The sequence below is a fragment of the Quercus suber genome, unplaced genomic scaffold (assembly GCF_002906115.3).
Source record: "Quercus suber isolate HL8 unplaced genomic scaffold, Cork oak 2.0 scaffold_217, whole genome shotgun sequence".
In the NCBI taxonomy this organism is placed as follows: Eukaryota; Viridiplantae; Streptophyta; class Magnoliopsida; order Fagales; family Fagaceae; genus Quercus; species Quercus suber.
In genome coordinates this window covers 1,015,660-1,035,499 of record NW_027069675.1, presented here as the reverse complement: position 1 = coordinate 1,035,499, position 19,840 = coordinate 1,015,660, and the positions used below count along the sequence as shown (strand labels likewise).

General features: G+C 41.2%; 1 protein-coding gene across 2 annotated transcripts; it reads right to left on the bottom strand.

Annotated features, from left to right (window-relative positions):
- Positions 1–9,099: 9,099 nt before the first annotated feature.
- On the bottom strand, positions 9,100–11,168 carry LOC111987817 (EG45-like domain containing protein). Of its 2 annotated transcripts, XM_024019559.2 has the most exons (4): positions 11,037–11,168; positions 10,673–10,885; positions 10,234–10,540; positions 9,100–9,368 (listed from the first exon to the last, which is right to left on the bottom strand). In XM_024019559.2, exons 2-4 carry the CDS (start codon positions 10,836–10,838, stop codon positions 9,362–9,364), a joined length of 480 nt encoding a protein of 159 aa, XP_023875327.1. In that variant the 5' UTR covers positions 10,839–10,885; positions 11,037–11,168; the 3' UTR covers positions 9,100–9,361. The 2 variants fall into 2 exon arrangements, with proteins under 2 accessions (XP_023875327.1, XP_065635858.1); XM_065779786.1 differs by lacking the exon at positions 11,037–11,168 and having other exon boundaries at positions 10,673–10,977.
- Between the last annotated feature and the right edge of the window lie 8,672 nt (positions 11,169–19,840).

The window sequence follows — 19,840 nt, the reverse complement described above, 5'->3', positions numbered from 1 at the left end:
GAGGAAGGGCAGTCTGGCCTCGGAGAAAGGTCATTTGAAATGTACCAGACAATGTCCAGCGCTTCGGGGCGTAATCGTTTTGACAGAAGGGATGAAGAGCTTGAGTGAAGGGACGAGGAACTTGAATGCCTACGAAGGTTGGTCAAGGATTTGGAGTTGGAAGCGAGAGGTACGCATTGGAGAAGGGGCCATGAGGAGAGAGAAGAAGGATCGACCAGAGTCGGAGGTGACTATGGAGAAAGGTCCTAGCAATTTGAATCCCACCGACACTGGGATCATTCACAGGAATTTGCAAACTGGGACTCAATTTCCCCAGAAGAGCGACAACCTTGAAATGTTGCCATGGATGCCATGAGCCGAGCATTACATCGAGCTACCTGATCCCCATTCTCAAGGAACATTGAAAGGGCCCATATGCATAGCAGATTTACACGACCATCGTTCAATTCATTCGATGGAAAGACGGACCCGGTAGAACATGTAAGCCATTATATTCAAATGATGTCTTTGCACTCTTATAATGATGGGCTGATGTGTAAGGTATTTTCTTTAAGTCTTAGTCTTACTGCTTTGAGATGGTTTAATGGGTTGAGGAAAGGTTCGATCCACGATTTCTTTGAATTGATTCAAGAGTTTGGTGCTCGGTTCATGACCTGCAGCCGAGTTTCGCAACCTGTTGATGCCCTGCTATCAATGAAAATGGGGGCCAGGGAAACCCTTTGTAGCTACGCTAGTCGATACTGGGAGTTGTACAACGAGATTGGCGGAGGCAACGAGAAAATCGCAACGAGTACTTTTCGAATGGGATTGCTTGAGGATTTCGAGCTGCGAGATTCATTGACTAGGAGGCCTCCTAAGGATATGAGGTTGGTAAATGAGGCACATTGAAGAATATAAATGGTTAGAGGATAATCGGTTGCAGAGCAAAGGCAAGGCCCCAATCACTAATTAACCTCGGCAGAGCAGTTTTTAGGCAAAACCTCAGAAAGATTTGAGGATCCAAGGACCGAGTGCATAAATGGGTGAGGTGAATGTGATATTCAAGGAGCCAGTGTATAGGATCGTGGATTGGATTAAAAATGAGCCGTATTTTTTATGGCCAAATAAGATAGGGGGAGACCCTTCTAGGAGAAATCAAAACTTGTATTATACTTACCATAAAGATAAGGGGCATACCATCGAACAATGCAGTGTGTTAAAAGATCATCCAAAGCAATTGGTGAAGGCGAGGTACTTGAAAGAATTCGTGGTGGATTCTAGGAATCAGGAAGCCGAGCAGGGTGTTTGGACTAGAGGGAATCCTCTCCCACCCCCGATGGGAGTGATAGAAGTCATCCACACAGCCTTGAGAGGCACTCAAGTGTCCAGCAAAAGGGGGGTACTGGCCGTGGTACCAGCGAAAATTTGCACGGGTGATCAACTAGCCGAGAAGAAGTTGAGGTATACTTAGGAACACATCGCTTTTAATGACAATAACCTGAAGGGCACGATTCAATCACACGATGATACTTTGGTGATTATAGCCCGGATAAATGGTTTCGTAGTAAAAAGGGTAATGATAGATCAGGGGAGTGGTGCCGAGGTGATGTATCCAGACCTATACAGGGGGCTTGGCTTGAAGAAGGAAGATCTGTCCAAGTACGATACGCCACTGATAGGGTTTGATGGACGAATGGTGATCCCGGAAGGGTAGATCTCACTTCCTGTAAATATGGAAGGCAAGGAGGTGATTGTAATGTTCATGGTGGTCGCTTCGTTTTCTCTTTACATGGTGATCCTAGGAAGGCCATGGATTCATACGATGGGGAAAGTACTGTCCACCTTGCCGTAAATGTCAAATTTCGCACAGAGCAAGGTGTTGCTATAATGAGGGGTAACCAGCAAGTCGCCAGGCATTGCTTGGCAGCCGCAGTTGGCTAGGGAATAAGACAAAAGGAGTTAACCAAGGAAGCCTCCTTATAGCAATTACAGGAACCCCAAGAAGAAGTAGGAACTAGTCGTGTCGAGTACTTGGTAAGAGTAAGAATATTGTCGGATGATGACAGGAGTTTTCTGATACAAGCAAGTGTAGAGGACAAAGAAAGGGTAGAGATACTATAGTTCATTATGCAAAATGTAGATGTGTTTGCTTGGAGCCCGTATGAGGTGCCCGAGGTAGATCCCGAGTTCATAGTTCACAAGCATAACGTGGACCCTGCTAGAAAGTGCTAAAGGCAGGTCGACAAAGGAGTTGCTTAATGTTCTGTGGGTGTACCGAACAACTCCGAGAGGGTCTACAGGAGAAACCCTGTTCTCCCCTGCATATGGAGCGAAAGTAGTCATACCAGAAGAAATTAACTTATGTAGTGCCCAGGTTTCGGGATTTAACCTCGTCGAGAATTCGGAGTTGATGCTGAAACAATTGAACTTGTTGGAGGAATGCCGGGATTCAGCGAAGATATGGCTGGCAGAATATCAGCAAAAACTTGCCCGGAGGTACGACAGGGACGTGAGGAAAAGGGAATTCAGAGCGGGAGGTCTGGTACTTTGAAAGGTAACAGGGAATACCCGAGATGTCAACGCAAGGAAGTTAGCACCAACTTGGGAGGGACCATATAGAATCACCGCCATCGCGGGCGCAGGGGCATATTATTTGGAGGACCTGGACAAGAAACCACTTCCTTGGCCATAGGATGCTCACAATTTGAAAAAATTCTACCACTGATTATCAGTATGCGAGGGTATGAATTGAGTGTAATGTTATATATGCATATTGTTAATTAATACAAAAGTGATGTTTATCCATGCATGTGTATTCATACTTATATGTCTTTTGTTAACTCATTATCCTCAGCCAACAATCGAGAACTCAAAAATTATCTAAGGACAGAAGCTTGTTCTTGGTTTGATTTTCATAACTTGAGAGGTGGAAACCTAATCTCAAAAATTATCTAAGGATTGGAAGCCTGTTCTCAGTTCGATTTTTATCACCTGACAGGTGGAAACATAATCTCAAAAATTATCTAAGGACGAGAATCTATTCCAAGAATAAAAATCTGCTTCTCGAATTATATTCTAGATACCGAGCACATAGGGATTACATCAAATTATTCGCTAGACCGAAACCGACCTCTTAGATTCAATCCCAACCATGGGAAGGTAACTACCTTACACTAAATTTTCCTAGACAAGTCAAACTAGATCAAATTCAATTCTTATTGCCGAGGAGTCAATTCTTTCTAGACATAGGTGACCTCTTCTAGGCAGTCACGATCATTATACATGCGTAGATATAATTTATCCTTTTAAGGGCAAATGAGAAAATAGTTTTAATCACCATTCAGAGGGAAACAGTGATCAGACTACCCGGTCATTAGGAATATATATACATAAAAGAAAGAAAGAAACAAGCAGGCAGAACACGACAGAAAAGAATAACTAAGTAGCAAACATTCATAAATACGGATAAACCAAATGTTTGTTCACACACAGAAAGAAGACTGAAATAAATCATTATTCTGTCACCACAACCCGGTCACTTTAGGCAAACTGAACAGGTAAGAAAGAAAAATATGCATGGATAAATAAAAGCAAGCAAAAGCATAATTATTAGACTGAAGGGTCGATAGGTGGCAGATGGGTCGCGTCATTGGCCTGCCGCTCTGGGACGTCCTTAGTTGGTGGCTGCTGAACTTATATGTCTTCGAAAATATTAAGGTTGCTAGTGATCTTGAGATCAACAATCTTTGCATGAGCATCAATTGCTTGCACCAGCTCCCTCATACTAGGGGTATCTTCCTCGTCGGCAGCATCAGCTGACTTTAAATAGGGAGAGGAGGAGCCGGGTATGGGATTTGCTCTCGACTCCTCAGTGAGGAATCTTCGGGCACTCACATCACTTGAAGGGCTGCCAGCCATCCCTCCCCGAACCCATGAAACCTAGCTTGGTGGACAATGGACTCCACAGAGTTCTCAGCATCCGTGAAGCCCTCATTGTACCACTTACGCTCACAAGCCTCAAGAGCTGTCTTCAGGTCAGCAATTTCATCAGCTTGGGCCAGGTTTAAGTTAACTGCCTCCGCTAATTTAAGCTCTACACCCCTCAGTTTGTCCTCCGTCTCAGCCAATTTCCTCTCCGCCACCAACTAGGCTTTCTCTAAGGACTGAGCCTTCTTCTTGGCAGCCTCAACAGCCTTGCCCTTCTCCTTTACAGTAGCAACAGCAACGTCCTTCAGCGCCTTCTCTCGCTCAGCATCCTCGGTGAGCTCCTTTAGCCTCTTGTCGAGGATGTGGGTCAGTTGCGTGGCCTAAAGTTGCATTAATGGTTAGTATAAAGGAGAATGGAACACGCATGCATCAAAATAAATGTCAAAGTGAAAAAATGAGAATTACCGCTATGGTGTGCCACTGTAGCCGCCTAGCCATTGACTCCTCGGTCTCGTTCGAGAAAAACTGGACGTCCTTGGGTAACAGGAGGCCATGTACCAAGCTCTGGGCCACCCGCCCCCCTTGGCCTTGGGCCCAGGCTCTTATGCTAGCAGACGCTGGCAGAGGCCCGTCCCTGAACTTAAAGCTGGGCTACCAAATGACCTCAGACTGAGAGGAAGACACCTCACCAGTGCCAACCTGGATGGTTTGCTGAAAATCACCCATCGACTTCGGGATCACGATCACGCTCGATGCCCGAGGTGGGGTCTTAGAACGGCATCACTTGTGAGCCTGAGCGGCAAATCGTCAACGTGCTGCTTCTTTTTAGTGTGGCTAACAGAGGGGGGAGGAGGAGTACGGTCCTTACCCTGAGGCTATTGAGGCTGGGCTATAGGACGAGTGCTGGGCAGAAATCTGTCAACCGTTATTTTTGGCCTTGTTACCATCTTGGCATCTTGATGGGCCTTAGCTTCTTCTGGCTCGTTGGTTGGGCTGGAGCCTTCAGCTCTTCAACAGGTACGTGAACCTTACAGCTTTGAGACATGCGCTTAGCTGACTCGTCCCTCACTAGGGCACAGTCCTCTACAGTAGTGTACCTAGGACCAAGATCCCGAGCTTCCCTAATAGTCAAACATCGATGAAAGAGAGAAAAGGGCTATCTACCAGCAAAGCCAGGCCAAATGGCTGCCAGGTAGAGTACATAGGGTTAACACCGAGTATTAGATGGAATGCTCAGAGTTGTTCATTCATGTGCACAAAGATCTTTTACCTAAGTACAAAATTGAGATCCCTCACGTGCACAACTCTGAGGTCCAGTTTAAATCTTTTTCCTTCTGCAATAAGTCAATGAAAGGACAGGTTAGTACATATGTGAATAAACTTAGCAAAGGAATCAAAGTTAAAACGAATAAAGTATTAGATACCGACCAATGTCATGCAGCGAAAATGGGTAGGGGAGCTTATTGGCAAGTCAATTTCTGCTCACCTAGATGAATTCTCCTACCGAGTTTCTGTTGGAGTTGGGAAGGCATGATATAAGCTGTAGTCGTATATCCCTAGTTTTTAGGTAGTAATCGGACTTAATGTTGCCGCACAAACTATACATAAAATTAATGTCATGGTAATTTAATTGCAGTTCGAATGTTTGGTTTAATCTACTGACACAACTCACCACTCGGTAAAAGTTAGGAGGGAGTTGCTCGGGGCATAAGCCAAAAAACCTAAGGGTACCTATGATAAGAGGGTCCACGGGGAATCTAACCCCATCTCAAGAATAGCCATTAAAGGGGAAAACACGATGTTTGAATTGGAATGCCTATGGAGAGAAATATCACCCTCATGGCAGTAGGCGATATCGAAATCTCCAAGAACGACATAGGCTGCTTTAAAGCTAGCCAAAGACGCTTCAGAAGAAAGGAGGTAAGAGTAACCCATTTTTAGACTTTAAGAGTAAGGAAAAACTAAAAGAAGGAGAAAGAGTAAAGAAGACTTACTGGGGGCTCTAAGAAGTGATGATCTGGGCTGGAGGTTTTACTCACAGGAAAACTACGCTCAAGAAGTGTGCTGGGTAAAGAGGAAACTGAAGAAGAGAAAATGCAAAAAGTGGTATTGGAAATCAAGAGGAGCTATTTATAAGGATAAAAACATTTAATGGAGGAGGAGGCGAGAAAACCCCTTTGATCCCTATTGGTAACCCCTACACTCGTGGGCATGGTTCACGAACCGTCAGGCCATAATTACTGACAAACATGACAGCTAGGTGTGTCCACGAGTCGGGCTAAGACAGGTTTGTGCTTGACCCGGACTCGACCCTAAACTTTTGGGTGGGTGAAAACAGAACCCGAAACCGACCAGAATGCTAGTCGGATCGGTTGGTTCGGGTCGTGTCAGGTTTTCGAGTTGCACGGTTGGTTTCCATTTTTATCGCCGGTGCCGCTATTTTGGCCGGATTCATTGAGATCTGGCTAGATCACAACAAGATCTCGCCAGATCTCGTCGGATCTAATGGGTTTCAACTTGCTTGGTTTATGGGTGGTTCACCATCATTTACTTGTCGTGTAGATGACTAGAATAAAATTGTAGGCTCTGTAACTAACACAGGTCCCTTTTGCTTGCCAAATTTCGTCCAATTTGCTTGGTTTCAAGTAAATTTTTGCCGAATAACTCCAAATATTTCCGGATTTTGTATGTTTTCGTCGAAGAACCTTCCAATATCACCGGAAGTTTCTGGGTTTATTGATCAGGTCGAGTTGCTTGAGTTTTGGGAGGGCAAACCCGCCAACCGACCTAAAGGCGTCGGGTTCTGTGGGTAGCGACTTGCCACCAATCGTCCAAGTGGTCGGTTCGAGCGGTTTTTGGTTCTAGTTCGGGTGGGTTGCTCAGGTTAGTCGGGTATCCGAGTTGGGTGTACAGTCCTAGTGACAGCCTGGTGCAACACTTCTTTTAAAGTAGCATTGATGGCCATTTTGCTCATTTGACAGTTGACGATCAAGCTTTTGGGAGGACCCCAATATTCAGATGGTCCTTGATTCACTCTCGATAGCCGATCATGAATCAAGGGGGGGCTATTGTACTGGGAATGGCCCCAGGGTCATTAGGCCTTGGACTCTAGCTTGTAACATTATACTAGATAGGGTCCCAAGCCTATTGGGCCTTAGGCCCTGACCATGAGATACACCATCTAGCTCTATCCACACCAGACTTATGACCTTGATCTAGACATCCATTGAGACCCAATGTGAGCCCAATAAACGTAACGGGACCATTTTGCCTTGAATGTCAAAAGCGAACTACTCCCAATCAATCTCGACTTGGTCGGACATGTGGTTGCTCGGCAAAACGATGTCTCCACTTCACGGTATTGCCTTTGGTAATGTCGCTGCCGAGTAAGATTTCGGAGGTGGGAATCAGTTCCAATGCCACTACCGCCAGTTCCAATGCCACTACCGCCTCACCCACCTAAACGCCTACCTAAAGATGATGGAATTGGACCCCCATTCCCATTAACAAGGGGGAGTAAGCATAGCAACTCCACTTATCCTAGCCTATAAATAGGAGAGAAGAATGGGAAAAAAGGGGTTGGCAATTCTAGAGAGAGTCCTAAGAGAAAGAAAGAGCTATCAATCTAAGATAGAAAATGAGCAACTCTGTGAGATAAAGAGAGGAGTTTGATTAAACAAGAGCGTAATTGGGTTGCCGAGCGCAGAACCACCCATAGTAAGAAATCCAAAACCCACAATACAAATAAATTGTGAGCCCAAGTAGAGGTTGAGCCCAATAACCATATTTTGGGTACGCACATATTCCTAATATTATTTCCATTCAGTGTACCAAATGTGCTCTGAGTGTTTTATTTGAAAAGATGTGGGGTTGAAAACTTTTATAATTAAAGAGTAACAAAGAAGGATGAAGTGGTTAGTGGCTTGTGTATTTTTTTTTTAATTTTAATTTTTTTTTAAAAATTACATTTTACAACTCTAAACTATACCCCAGATTACACTGTGTACCCTAAACTTTTCGAATGTACAAATTGCACTTTAAACTATGACCGTTATTATACTTTTCGACAGCAAGTTTGCTGTTAACTTGAATGGAAATTCAAAGTTTATGGTGCAAAGTGTAATTAAAAATATAGTTTAGGATGGTAAAACGTAATTTTTTTTTTTTTTAGATTGAGAATATAGGCAGTTTGGTCTTTTCACTTGATGTTATACTTTTCTATTTAAGTTAACGGCAAACTTAATTTTAGAGTGCAAAGTATAATGATAGTCATAGTTTAAGGTGTAAAACGTGTATTTGAAAAGTTTAGGGCGCAAAGTGTACTGTGAAGTATAATATATGGCAATAAAATGTAATTTTTCATTTTTGAAGTGTTGTAAAAAATAAAAAATAAAAAGTTGGGGTTGAATATGGGTATCCACGGGTAAAAAATTGGGGCCGGAATGAGATGCGACAATATGCGGCAGTCAACACCATCCTTATAAAAAAAATTTAAAAAACACTATTCTTTCTACCATCCACTCCTTATCATAGGATAATAATTAATAGCACTGTATGGATACCATTCAAACGGCGTTTTCTATGCCCGCAGCCACACGTTTGTCTTTGGCTCTTTGCGTAAAGGATTTGGTAACGTCCGCAGCAAAACAAAACAGAGGACAAGAACTCACGCGGAAGCTATCAAAAACCGAGAAGCACGCAAGAAACTTCGGTGGTAAAGAAAGAGATGCCCTTTGACTTGTATTTTAGTTAAGTTAAAGTAGATTTTAATAATGACAGGCCTTGAGGTAGCAGATATTTAAGCATTGTTGAAGAAGACAATTCAATACCATCAATAATCAATGGCTAATCAAATAGCTCTGGGTGGGAAGCAAAAAAAAAAAAAATTCCATACAACCAACAGACCAAGCAATGACTAATCAAAAGCTTCAAATACTCACGCATTTTCTACCGGATTGCCTGGCTATATCTTTATCTAGAAGGACTCGAGTGTAATATGCTAACAAATATGAATACAGAGATGGTATAGTAGCAGTATCACATATAGCAGAACTTAATACAGTATTTATGTAATGTTTCATAGTTTTTTCTTTTAAAATTTAGCTATATAACTATACTTAAATAAAAATACACTTTCAAGAGAGAAATCTAAGAAACAATATTTAAGTAGTATTGTACTTAAATTTTGCCACATAACTCAAAATCTTTAATATATTCAAACAGCAATTGCCTTTTCTTTTCTTTTTTTAATTATTTATAAATAGCTATTGCTTACAAATACGTAGACTGGGAGAAATTTCTTTACATAAAAAAAATATATAAAAAAAAGGGAGAAAAAAATCACTCTTCTTCAAACTTCTGTATAGCACCCTCAAATAGGACTTTATTTAGAACTCAATCCAACAAATCAAAGCTTAATACGAATTGATATCCAAGTCTTGCTATTTCCCACATATCAGACCCTATACAAAATATTGCAATTTTTCAAATTAATTAAACAAAAAACAAATAATCTCTTATAGGAATTGAGGGACAACAAAAACAAGAATCTCATCTTGGATATATGTTTTCTGCCTCTTATTCTCCAAATATGAGAGAGGAAACATATATGAAATTCATGATACAATTATTGAACAGGAAGAAAGGTAGGGGAAAAAAAAGTGTTAAGAACAAGCAGCTGATAGTCAGTAACACCATTTTTATGTAAAAAACAACTGCATTAGAGCAATTAAAAGTTCATTCATCCTTAACTTCAACTCAGGAATAAATGTTGAGGAGGAATTAAAGTAGATTTCAGATTCGTATCTTACTAGAACCGAGAAAGAAAGAAACAAAGGAATCATTTAGATGAAGTTTCAGGGGTATGGCATATCTATATTGGCTATAATCACACCCAGATTAGAAAATTGAACATATCTTTTATCAATGCTTCTTTACTAGAGGAATTTGAAGGAAGGAAGGTTGTGGAATTATGCTGGTGGATCAGTAGAACTTGTAGTTGTGGGGTTAGAAGGTCCTTCAATGGGAGATAAAAATGTTGAGCATGCAGAATTTTAAATCTAATCTGACACTAGCCTTGGCCAGATCTGACTTTAAAAAACAAAACCCAGAATTTTGTTTCCTTAGCACTGATGATGAGCCTTGTTTTTTGGGTAAGGATGAGCTTGTTTCTTTTGTTTTAGGACTTGGGTGTTTATGTTTGGTCAATTATAGTTGTTGAGATTGAATCGAGTTCTTGTATTCTGGTCCCATGTATTACAAAACTCATTCATTCATATGAAAATAAGAAAGAAAAACAGAGAAGGGGTATTAATTAAAGAAACTTACTGTTGAAATTCAATGTTGATAGCGGGAGAATTAGTGGTTAAATTTGCAATGGCCCCAAAAGCTTTGGAAGACAAAATCATGGTGGTGTTGCGAGCTGAAGGGGGAGAAGGTAGTCCTTGGATATAATCAACAATCTTGATCTGAATAGTCTGGTTTAGTGCACAAGCATGTCGTAATGAAGCACTGATGCACCTCACCAAGTACTGCCTCCCACATGCTGCACCATTGTCCCATATTCCTTCACCAGACGCCGCGAACAAATTGCTGGATGGAAATTCAGATGTATCGGATCCATAACATGTTGTGGCTATAATTGATCAGAAAATTGTTGTGTGAGATTGATGAAGGGTTTTAGCTATATGTATAGCTAGATATGGTTTTAAGCTATAAGGAGTTAGTGTAATACTATTTTCATTTTGTTTTCTGAGGGTATACTTACGCAAATATGGGGGAGCATACCGGGCTGCAGTGCCAACATCACCATAGCAGCAGGTATGGAGGAAGAACAGTACAACCAATGAGAAGAGAGCTAACCGTTGAAGAAGTGGCAGCGACCTGTGCATTTTTCCAGTGCAAGGAACGTGGACATCATCAGACAATGCCATGAAGAAGAAAAAAAGATTAAGAATTGATCTGCTTGAGATCGATGCTCCTGGTCAAAGGATGAATATTCAGCCAAAATATATATATATAATTTCAATGACGAATTTAAGGTAATTTTTTTTTTATTATATATTGAGCTAAAAATATATTTTTCTTTTTCTTAGAAACAGCCAAAAATATATTCAAATTTTCATATATACCCTAATTATACGCCCTGTCTCTTACTCAGCAATGCAAAAGATAAGTTTAAGAGGAAATAGAGTTCAAATCTTCTTCCCTACTATTTATGATCCACTTGAGAAAATGGCCAAATCTTCCATAGAAGGTAAACTAAAAAAAGGAAAAGAGACAGAGAAACACCTCCTTGACAGAGAGACTCACTTCCTAGCTCCTATTCTTATCTAATTCAGCTAAGCTTTTTTTGCATTCGAGAAGTATTGGAAGTTAAGCAAGATCCAAATTAGTATTCCGCATTTATTTTAGTATATCAGAAATAACGTTGACCAATTCAGCTCCATGACTCAAATTTGTGTAATTTTCATAATAATTATAAGAAAATGTTAACGAGCGCTCTTAGGGTACTCATTAATAATTCATTTAAAGAAAAATTTTTATGAGAAATAAAAAAAAAAAGTAATTAATATTTTGACAGTTTTTCTCATTTCCTATAAAAGTGGTATCAAAACTTTTCTAAAATGGATTATTAATGAGTGCCCTAAGGGCACTCGTTAGCATGACCCAATTATACTCTTTTAATAGATGACTGAAGCAATTCCTAAAATAAATAAATGAATAACAAAAAAATAAAAATCAATGAAGGTTTTTTTTTTTTTTTTTATATATAAGATAGAATTTCTACTCTAGCCTAATCTAAGGACACGTTTGGTAGACTGTAATAGATACTGTAATGTAATAGATATTCTTATGAAATAACTATTTGGTTGTTTGGTTATGTTTTTATTACAATGAATAACTATTCCTTATAAAAAATACTGAATATCTATTCATTTATCTTATATAATAACTTTTTTTTTTAAATTCCTAAGAAGCCATTAGTTGTCCTATCTTCAAAAGGAAATAAAATAAATTCTCCTTCTTATTAATTATTAGCTCTATTTTGAACACCCTAAAATAAGTGTATTTTAGAAAATTTGACTTCAAAATGATTTAATTATACATTCTTTTTATACTCTACTAAATTATGGATGCATATTCAAAATTCTATTCCTAAATGGTCACCAAATTAATGAATAGTAATACTTATTACATTCCAACTTAATGTATTCCTTGTAATACTTATTTCTATTCCCATGTAATAATCATTACAGTGTACTAAACGTATCTTAAATGTATATGTGTGTAAAGTTCTCTCTTAGATTTATTGTGATTTATTGATAATCGTTAATAAAAAATAAAAATAAAAACAACGGAGCTTAACTATTATTTGAATGTATTAATGTTACTCATTTTTCTTTCATGGAGTATTGAAAGGAGTTTATCGTGGATATTTATTATAATGATAAAATTTAAAGTGGATATTTATTACAAAAAATGATATGTGTCAATGTTTTATGCATTGTCAAAGGGACATGTGTTACCATTTTGTGTACCCATACAATTAGATGTATAGTTAGATGTCAATAAAATATATTTGGAAGGTTTTTTTCTTAAAAATAAATAAATAAATCCTTTAGGTCGAGTACTAAAATTGCATTTGTAATTTATTATGGTACACATTACACATATTCAACACATTTGAAAACATGGTTACCGCATACTCCTTGCATGATAGTTATTCCACAAGTACAAGTTCCTATGGGATGTGGGGAGTAAGAGACAAGGTTCAAGTCTGCAAAATGGAGCTTCACACACATATACACTCAAGTTAGGCTATAGTAGAATTCTATCTCAGATATTAAGAACACATTTTAAAACATTCCTTTTAGGTTACCAAAAATGAAAATGAAAAAAAAAGGAGTATCTAAAAGAACTTATAGTGGATATTTACTATAATTGTGGAATTTATGGTGTACATTTAAGCAACCTTTTTTTTTTAGATTTTTATTCATTGTTAGCACATGGGAAATAGAGGAAACAAATTGATGGAGTATTTAAAGGAGTTTATAGTGGATAATTATTATAATGGTAGAATTTATAGTGTATATTTAAGGAAATTTGTTTTTTGTTTAGATTTTTATTTAAATGTTGGCGCATGGAAAAAAAATCTGAGGGAAAAAAATGAAACAAATTGATGGAGTATTTAAAGGGGTTTATAGTGGATATTTATTATAACGGTGGAATTTATAGTGTGCATTTAAGGAAACGTTTTTCTTATTTTTATTTATTATTGGCAGATGGAAAAAAAAAAAAAAAATCTATGAGAAAAGGAAAAGGAAAAAAATTGATGGAGTATTTAAAAGAGTTTACAGTAGGTATCATATTATATCATATCATATTATATCTATAGGGACTCAATTTGGATTGACCCTGAATACGAATGGGTTTTCAGCCCAATCAAGCCCAAACAATAAATTTATAGAGAGTGGGTTAAAGGTTTAGGCGCTGGCCGTCGATCACTAAGCATGAACTTTCTTTATAAAAAATACTAAGGGTTTTCTTTACAAATGGGGGAATGCTCCTCGGCCTGTGGCCGAGGAGACCTTTTTGTTCTCTCTCTATTTCCCCCCCCCCCCCTTCTTTACTTTACTTGCTTTACTTATATAGTCTTCATCTTCCTATCTCCTTCGTCCATCTGTTGATCATCCATTTGCCTCTCTTCTGGTCGTCTGTCCCATCAGAGGCCTTATCGGTACTCAAGTGGTTCACTTTGACCAACGTTACCCTGCTAAGGGGTTATATCCCCATTAATGCAGCTAGAGGGGTTAGGTGAATGCATTAAGTGCGAATGTGACAGCTTGCTCTGAGCTTGTCCCCTCCCAAAGATTATCCTTAGAATGCCGAGGACGAACAGGTCCTCGGCGTGGTCACAAAAGAGGCTTTGTCTAACTTAGCCTTGGCTGGTCAGTCCTCCTCGGCGTTGGCCTTGGACCTAATACCCGATGGGCCGATGCTATGGGGCCCACGGGACGGGGAGGAGGGTTTTGATACCTGTGGGCTCTCTAGACGAGTCGCCCCACTTCAGTTTTGTGCTAACGCTGGCGGCTTTTTGACTGCCCGATGCGCGTTTTTAGCGTTTCAAGACTTAATGGGTGCCCACCTTAAATTTTGGCGGCACCACGTTTCCCACTTTTAACGGCATGATCTTTTGCTTTTATGAGGAAGCGGTTACATTTGGGGAACCTAAGGGGGAGTATAAGTACCTGTTTGAACCGCTCGATTTCATCATTTTCGCGCTTACAATTGTTGACGCGTATGATTTGAATCTGGTTGGACTTGTATACTATCTGAAAAGTACCGTCATACTTCTGTAAGTCTTTTTTTTCTATCGATCTCAAATTTCCTTGATTTTACTCCCCCTTTTCTTCTCTTAGAACTTTTAGTCATCTTTGGGGAATGGGTAAGTTTAAGAAGTTGGTTGAGTCTGACGAGATGATGAACAAATTCATCGTCGACTATGGAATACCCAATAATGTGAGTTTGAAGTACTGTGAAGAAGGGGAGTGGTACCTTAAGAGGAGAAAGGGTGAAGTTGTGATCCCAATATTCGCTTTTGTAGAAGGAGGGATGAGAATCCCTATGAGGCCGGTGACCCTCAATTATCTTAGGCATTTTCGACTGTCTCCTATCCAGTGTGCCGCGAATGTGTTTAGGATATTAGGGTGCGTAAACATCTTGAATGAGAAAATGGGGCTGAGACTAACTCACTATGATGTGAACTGGTGTTATAACCTTCATCACCTAAGGGATAAGACATATTATATGAAGACAAGGGACGATAGGATTCGTCTCATCCAGTGTCTTCCTGATTCCAACAGGAGGTTGACTCAAGATTTTCTTATAGTGTTAGGAGAGTGGCACAATGGCTTTCATTGCCCAACAGTAGAGGGGGAGCCAGGTAGGACATCCGAAGTAGGAGATAATTTAGGTTTCAGTATTCTCAAGTTTTATAACTGTATATTCGATTTGGTTGACTAACCATAAGAGTTTCACTTTTCTTGCCACAGATCCACACGCCTTTGCACGTCATTTCCATCTGGTTAACAAAGCGGATTTGGAGACCGTTCTTAGGTCGGACCTTTTCCTAAACGAAACTGATAACCAGGTCCGAGCTGCTCATCACATCCTTGGATGCGACCCAACTCAGAAATCATTCCCAGTCTCGAAGCACGTAATTAGAGCTCGTGACCTTCGGCTTACGCAAATCACCGTGGTGGAAGACGGTTTTGCATTTACTGAGGGGTCTTATATACCTGAAGGCATTCCGCTAGCAGGTCCCTCCTCATCCCAGCAAGTAACGGTTGCCGAGGAAGGACTATCTAAGAAGGCAAGGGAGGTGGTTGAACTGAGTTCTTCTGAGGACGAATATAGCGTGTTCAACCTAGCTTATCAGTCCGAGGATCCCTCTGGTGATCTAGGAGACCCTCATTTGTCCGAAGCCGATCTCCAGTCCCTAAGAGTTGGTACTCAAGCCGAGATGGGTTTAAAAAGAAAACCCCAAATCAATCTTCTTGACTTACTCGAAGGCGGTTCAAAGAAGGGTGGACCAGAAGAGTCGCAGCCCCAGCCTCCAGCCTCCAGCACTTCCACCCCAGATTTTAACTGTGCAAACTAGGTCGTCTTCTGCTCCCACAGTAACAGACCCTCCTACCGAGTCTCATGACCCGAAAAGGAAAAGACATTCCAAGGGTAAGGAGCCAATGGATGGGAGCAAATCCCATTCCCCGCTCGAGGAGGGTAGGTTTCGCAGGCCTCCAAAGCAACTGAAGCTCGGTGATCAACGGAAGAGTAAGAAGGCTAGCCAGCAGTCCGAGATTCAGGCTTGGCTGCCCGTTGCCATGCTTCATGATCAGCCCCTGATGGATAACGCGTCGATGCGGGAATCTCAAGGAGCCGAGGGGGTTCTTGTAGCCGAGGCCCTGGAGAAATCTCTTCTTCTTCCCACTGACATGGCCGAGCTAAGAAATATGACTGGAGTAGAGGTTGTCCTCGACCTTAAGAAGTATCTAGGAATGGTGGATCCTTTGGCACCTATTCACTTTATTCAAAGTTTGTCGCTTAGTACCTTTCTTTCTCTTTACAGAGTTACTTGTTTTTATCGGCAGGCTATCCAGGCTCTTTTCAGGTTAGGTGAGGAGGTCGATGACTATAGCAATGCCTTAGCGCAAGAACGTGACAAGTTCTTGGAGGCTGCCAATACTCTTAAGAGATCTGAGGCCGACCTGAAAAAGGCGACCGATGATCTGACAGAAATGACGAAGGCCAGGGATACCGCCGTCTCTGACCTAGCCGTGGCCAGGAAGCAAGCTGAGGATCAAACTAATCGCTTGCAAGATGTTGAGGGTCAATTACAAACTGTCAAAGAGAACGTGACCTATATGAAGGAACAGTTGACCAAGGCAATCCATGAGAAAGGTGTTGCCGAGTATGCCAGGGACGAGGCTGTGAGAGCCAAAGACGAGGCGGTATTTGCAAAAATAGACGCTGAGCGCTCGGTGGAAAAGGCAGAGAAGGATGCTTTCGCAGATGGGGTGGCTAAGACTGAAGCCACCCTTTGGGCTCAAGTTCTTGCAGTATGCAGGCATTACTGTTCTCAAACCTGGCATGAGGCCCTCAACCAAGCGGGGGTTGATGCCTCATCTGATCTTAGAAGGGAGGATAGGGTATATTACCCTATTGCCATTCGCGAGGTTGTACCTGCTGCTCTTGAGGGGGGATCCTCATTACCATCGGTTGAAAGTCACGATAAGACCGCCGAGGATGCACCGTTAACTGATCTACCGTCCGAGGAGGTTGAGCCCCAGAGAACGTTGGGGGAAGTTGTAACCGAGGGTCAGGAAATACCTTAAGACGTGGCAAGTCCTCCGACGGACCTTTCGAAACCAAGCCCTTAGGCCTTGGCCCAAACCTTTTGATTTACTTACTGACTTAATTTGCCCACTGAATTGAGGGGACTAGTATATGACATAGGATAAATTTGTTTATTTTTATTTTTTTTTTATCTCATTTTGTTTCTTGCCTCAGTGGCATTGTAAGGGAGTTGTATACTTTCCGTTTAAACTGAATACTTAATACTTTGCTTCTAACTAATGAGGTTTTCTTTTATTTGCTTTACTATTGTACTCTGCTCAATATTCGTATTCTATTCTGGAGTTAGCCTCATGAAACCATTTGTTATCCTTCAAATATAAATCTAAAGATCGTATTATAACTTGACTCTAAGTAGCGCTTTGGTTTTTCTCCAGATAGTTATTTTCTCCATGGGTTCGAGTCCGAGGACCATGCAATACCCTGGTTATGCCCAGTACTTCTATTTTTATATAAGTATCTAGTTTTCCATAGGCTTGGGTCCGAGGACCATGCAATACCTCAGTTATGTCTAGTCTCAGATATAATAGTGTGTGTAGTTTTACCATAGGTTTGGGTCCGAAGACCATGCAATACCTCGGTTATGTCTAGTACTCAGATATAATGGGGTGTGTAGTTTTACCATAGGTTTGGGTCCGAGGACCATGCAATACCTTGGCTCTGTCTACCACTTCTATTTTTCTATAAGTATCTAGTTTTCCCATAGGTTTGGGTTCGAGGACCATGCAATACCTCGGTTATGCCTAGTATCCAGATATAATGGTGTGTAGTTTTACCATAGGTTTGGGTCCGAGGACCATGCAATACCTTGGCTCTGTCTACCACTTCTATTTTTCTGTAAGTATCTAGTTTTTCCATAGGTTTGGGTCCGGGACCATGCAATACCTCGGTTCTGTCTAGTATTCAGATATAATAGTGTGTGTAGTTTTACCATAGGTTTGGGTCCGAGAACCATGCAATACCTTGGCTCTGTCTACCACTTCTATTTTTCTGTAAGTATCTAGTTTTCCCATAGGTTTGGGTCCGAGGACTATGCAATACCTCGGTTCTGTCTAGTATTCAGATATAATGGTGTGTGTAGTTTTACCATACGTTTGGGTCCGAGGACCATGCAATACCTTGGCTCTGTCTACCACTTCTATTTTTCTGTAAGTATCTAGTTTCCCCATAGGTTTGAGTCCGAGGACCATGCAATACCTTGGTTATGTCTAGTACTCAGATATAATGGTGTGTGTAGTTTTACCATAAGTTTGGGTCCGAGGACCATGCAATACCTTGGCTCTGTCTACCACTTCTATTTTTCTGTAAGTATCTAGTTTCCCCATAGGTTTGGGTCCGAGGACCATGCAAGACCTTGGTTCTGTCTAGTACTCAGATATAATGGTATGTGTAGTTTTACCATAAATTTGGGTCCGAGGACCATGCAATACCTTGACTCTGTCTACCACTTCTATTTTTCTGTAAGTATCTAGTTTCCCCATAGGTTTGAGTCCGAGGATCATGCAAGACCTTGGTTTTGTCTAGTACTCAGATATAATGGTGTGTGTAGTTTTACCATAAGTTTGGGTCCGAGGACCATGCAATACCTTGGCTCTGTCTACCACTTCTATTTTTCTGTAAGTATCTAGTTTCCCTATAGGTTTGAGTCCGAGGACCATGCAATACCTTGGTTCTGTCTAGTACTCAGATATAATGGTGTGTGTAGTTTTACCATAAGTTTGGGTCCGAGGACCATGCAATACCTTGGCTCTGTCTACCACTTCTATTTTTCTGTAAGTATCTAGTTTCCCCATAGGTTTGGATCCGAGGACCATGCAAGACCTTGGTTCTGTCTAGTACTCAGATATAATGGTGTGTGTAGTTTTACCATAGGTTTGGGTCCGAGGACCATGCAATACCTTGGCTCTGTCTACCACTTCTATTTTTCTGTAAGTATCTAGTTTCCCCATAGGTTTGGATCCAAGGACCATGCAAGACCTTGGTTCTGTCTAGTACTCAGATATAATGGTGTGTGTAGTTTTACCATAGGTTTAGGTCCGAGGACCATGCAATACCTTGGCTCTATCTACCACTTCTATTTTTCTGTAAGCGGAGGTTTGTCCTCAGACCGCTTTACTGGAGATGATTCCTCTTTGGGTCAGATTATGATCTTTACACGTGGCATTGATCTCGCCTACAGCTCGAGGTCCCATCTTTTTCATTTATGAAGCGCCCTTTGTCTGTTCGTGTTCCACGCTGGACGCCTCGGTGTGCGAAACGCGCTTTCATTAATGTCCTCGTGAATTAACACGAGTCCAACGGTCTACGGCCTCCTTGGAAATTGATAGCTTCATTATTATCCCAACTGATAATTCTCTTTTCGAACTCTGCATGAATTAATTCTTACCAACCCCCAACCCCTATATAAAATGGGGAGGTGGTTTCTCCACAATCCATGGACCTCTCAACACAAACAGAACAAAACACATTCTTCCAACTCCCCAAGCGCTTTTAACAACCCCGCCGGAATTGTTATCGGAATTGACAAAAACCGGTATGGCCGCAGCCCCCACTGGGCTTTCGGTGCGGCAGAGTCTAGGCGTAACCCTTATGGCGCCCTTCGAGGTGTCCCAGAGGGGTGTTGTTAGAGAACCTAACGTCTTTCCTCGGAGCACACCCCCGACGAGGAAGATGTGCGAATTCACCTCATGGGCGGTGCTCGAGTGTTGCCGTCTCCAACGGCCAACACTCATGAGGATCGGAGAGAATCGAGGGAACATCATGGGGGAAGGTATCCCAGAGCCCCTGCATCTGCTTCTCTCTTTGTTCCAGCTCTGCCTGGCCAAGAAGGGAGTTTTTGGTGGCCTGGAAACATGATTGCCCTTCCTCTTCTCCACCTCTTATCAAGCTCTCCCATTCTCTTTATACCAATAAAGGGACGGCTTGACACTTCCCACCGGCCAGTTTTTTCTTAGGGCGGCTCCACTTGGGCCTCTGATTGTAGAAATAGCTGGTAGTATTAGCTTGTAAATTTGTATGT

Excerpts from the sequence above, each read along its gene's own strand:
- LOC111987817 (XM_024019559.2), bottom strand. The coding sequence starts at position 10,838 with ATGGCATTGTCTGATGATGTCCACGTTCCTTGCACTGGAAAAATGCAC. Across the intron at positions 10,541-10,672 it reads GTATGCTCCCCCATATTTGC|CCACAACATGTTATGGATCC; the intron begins GTAAGTATACCC and ends GATCAATTATAG.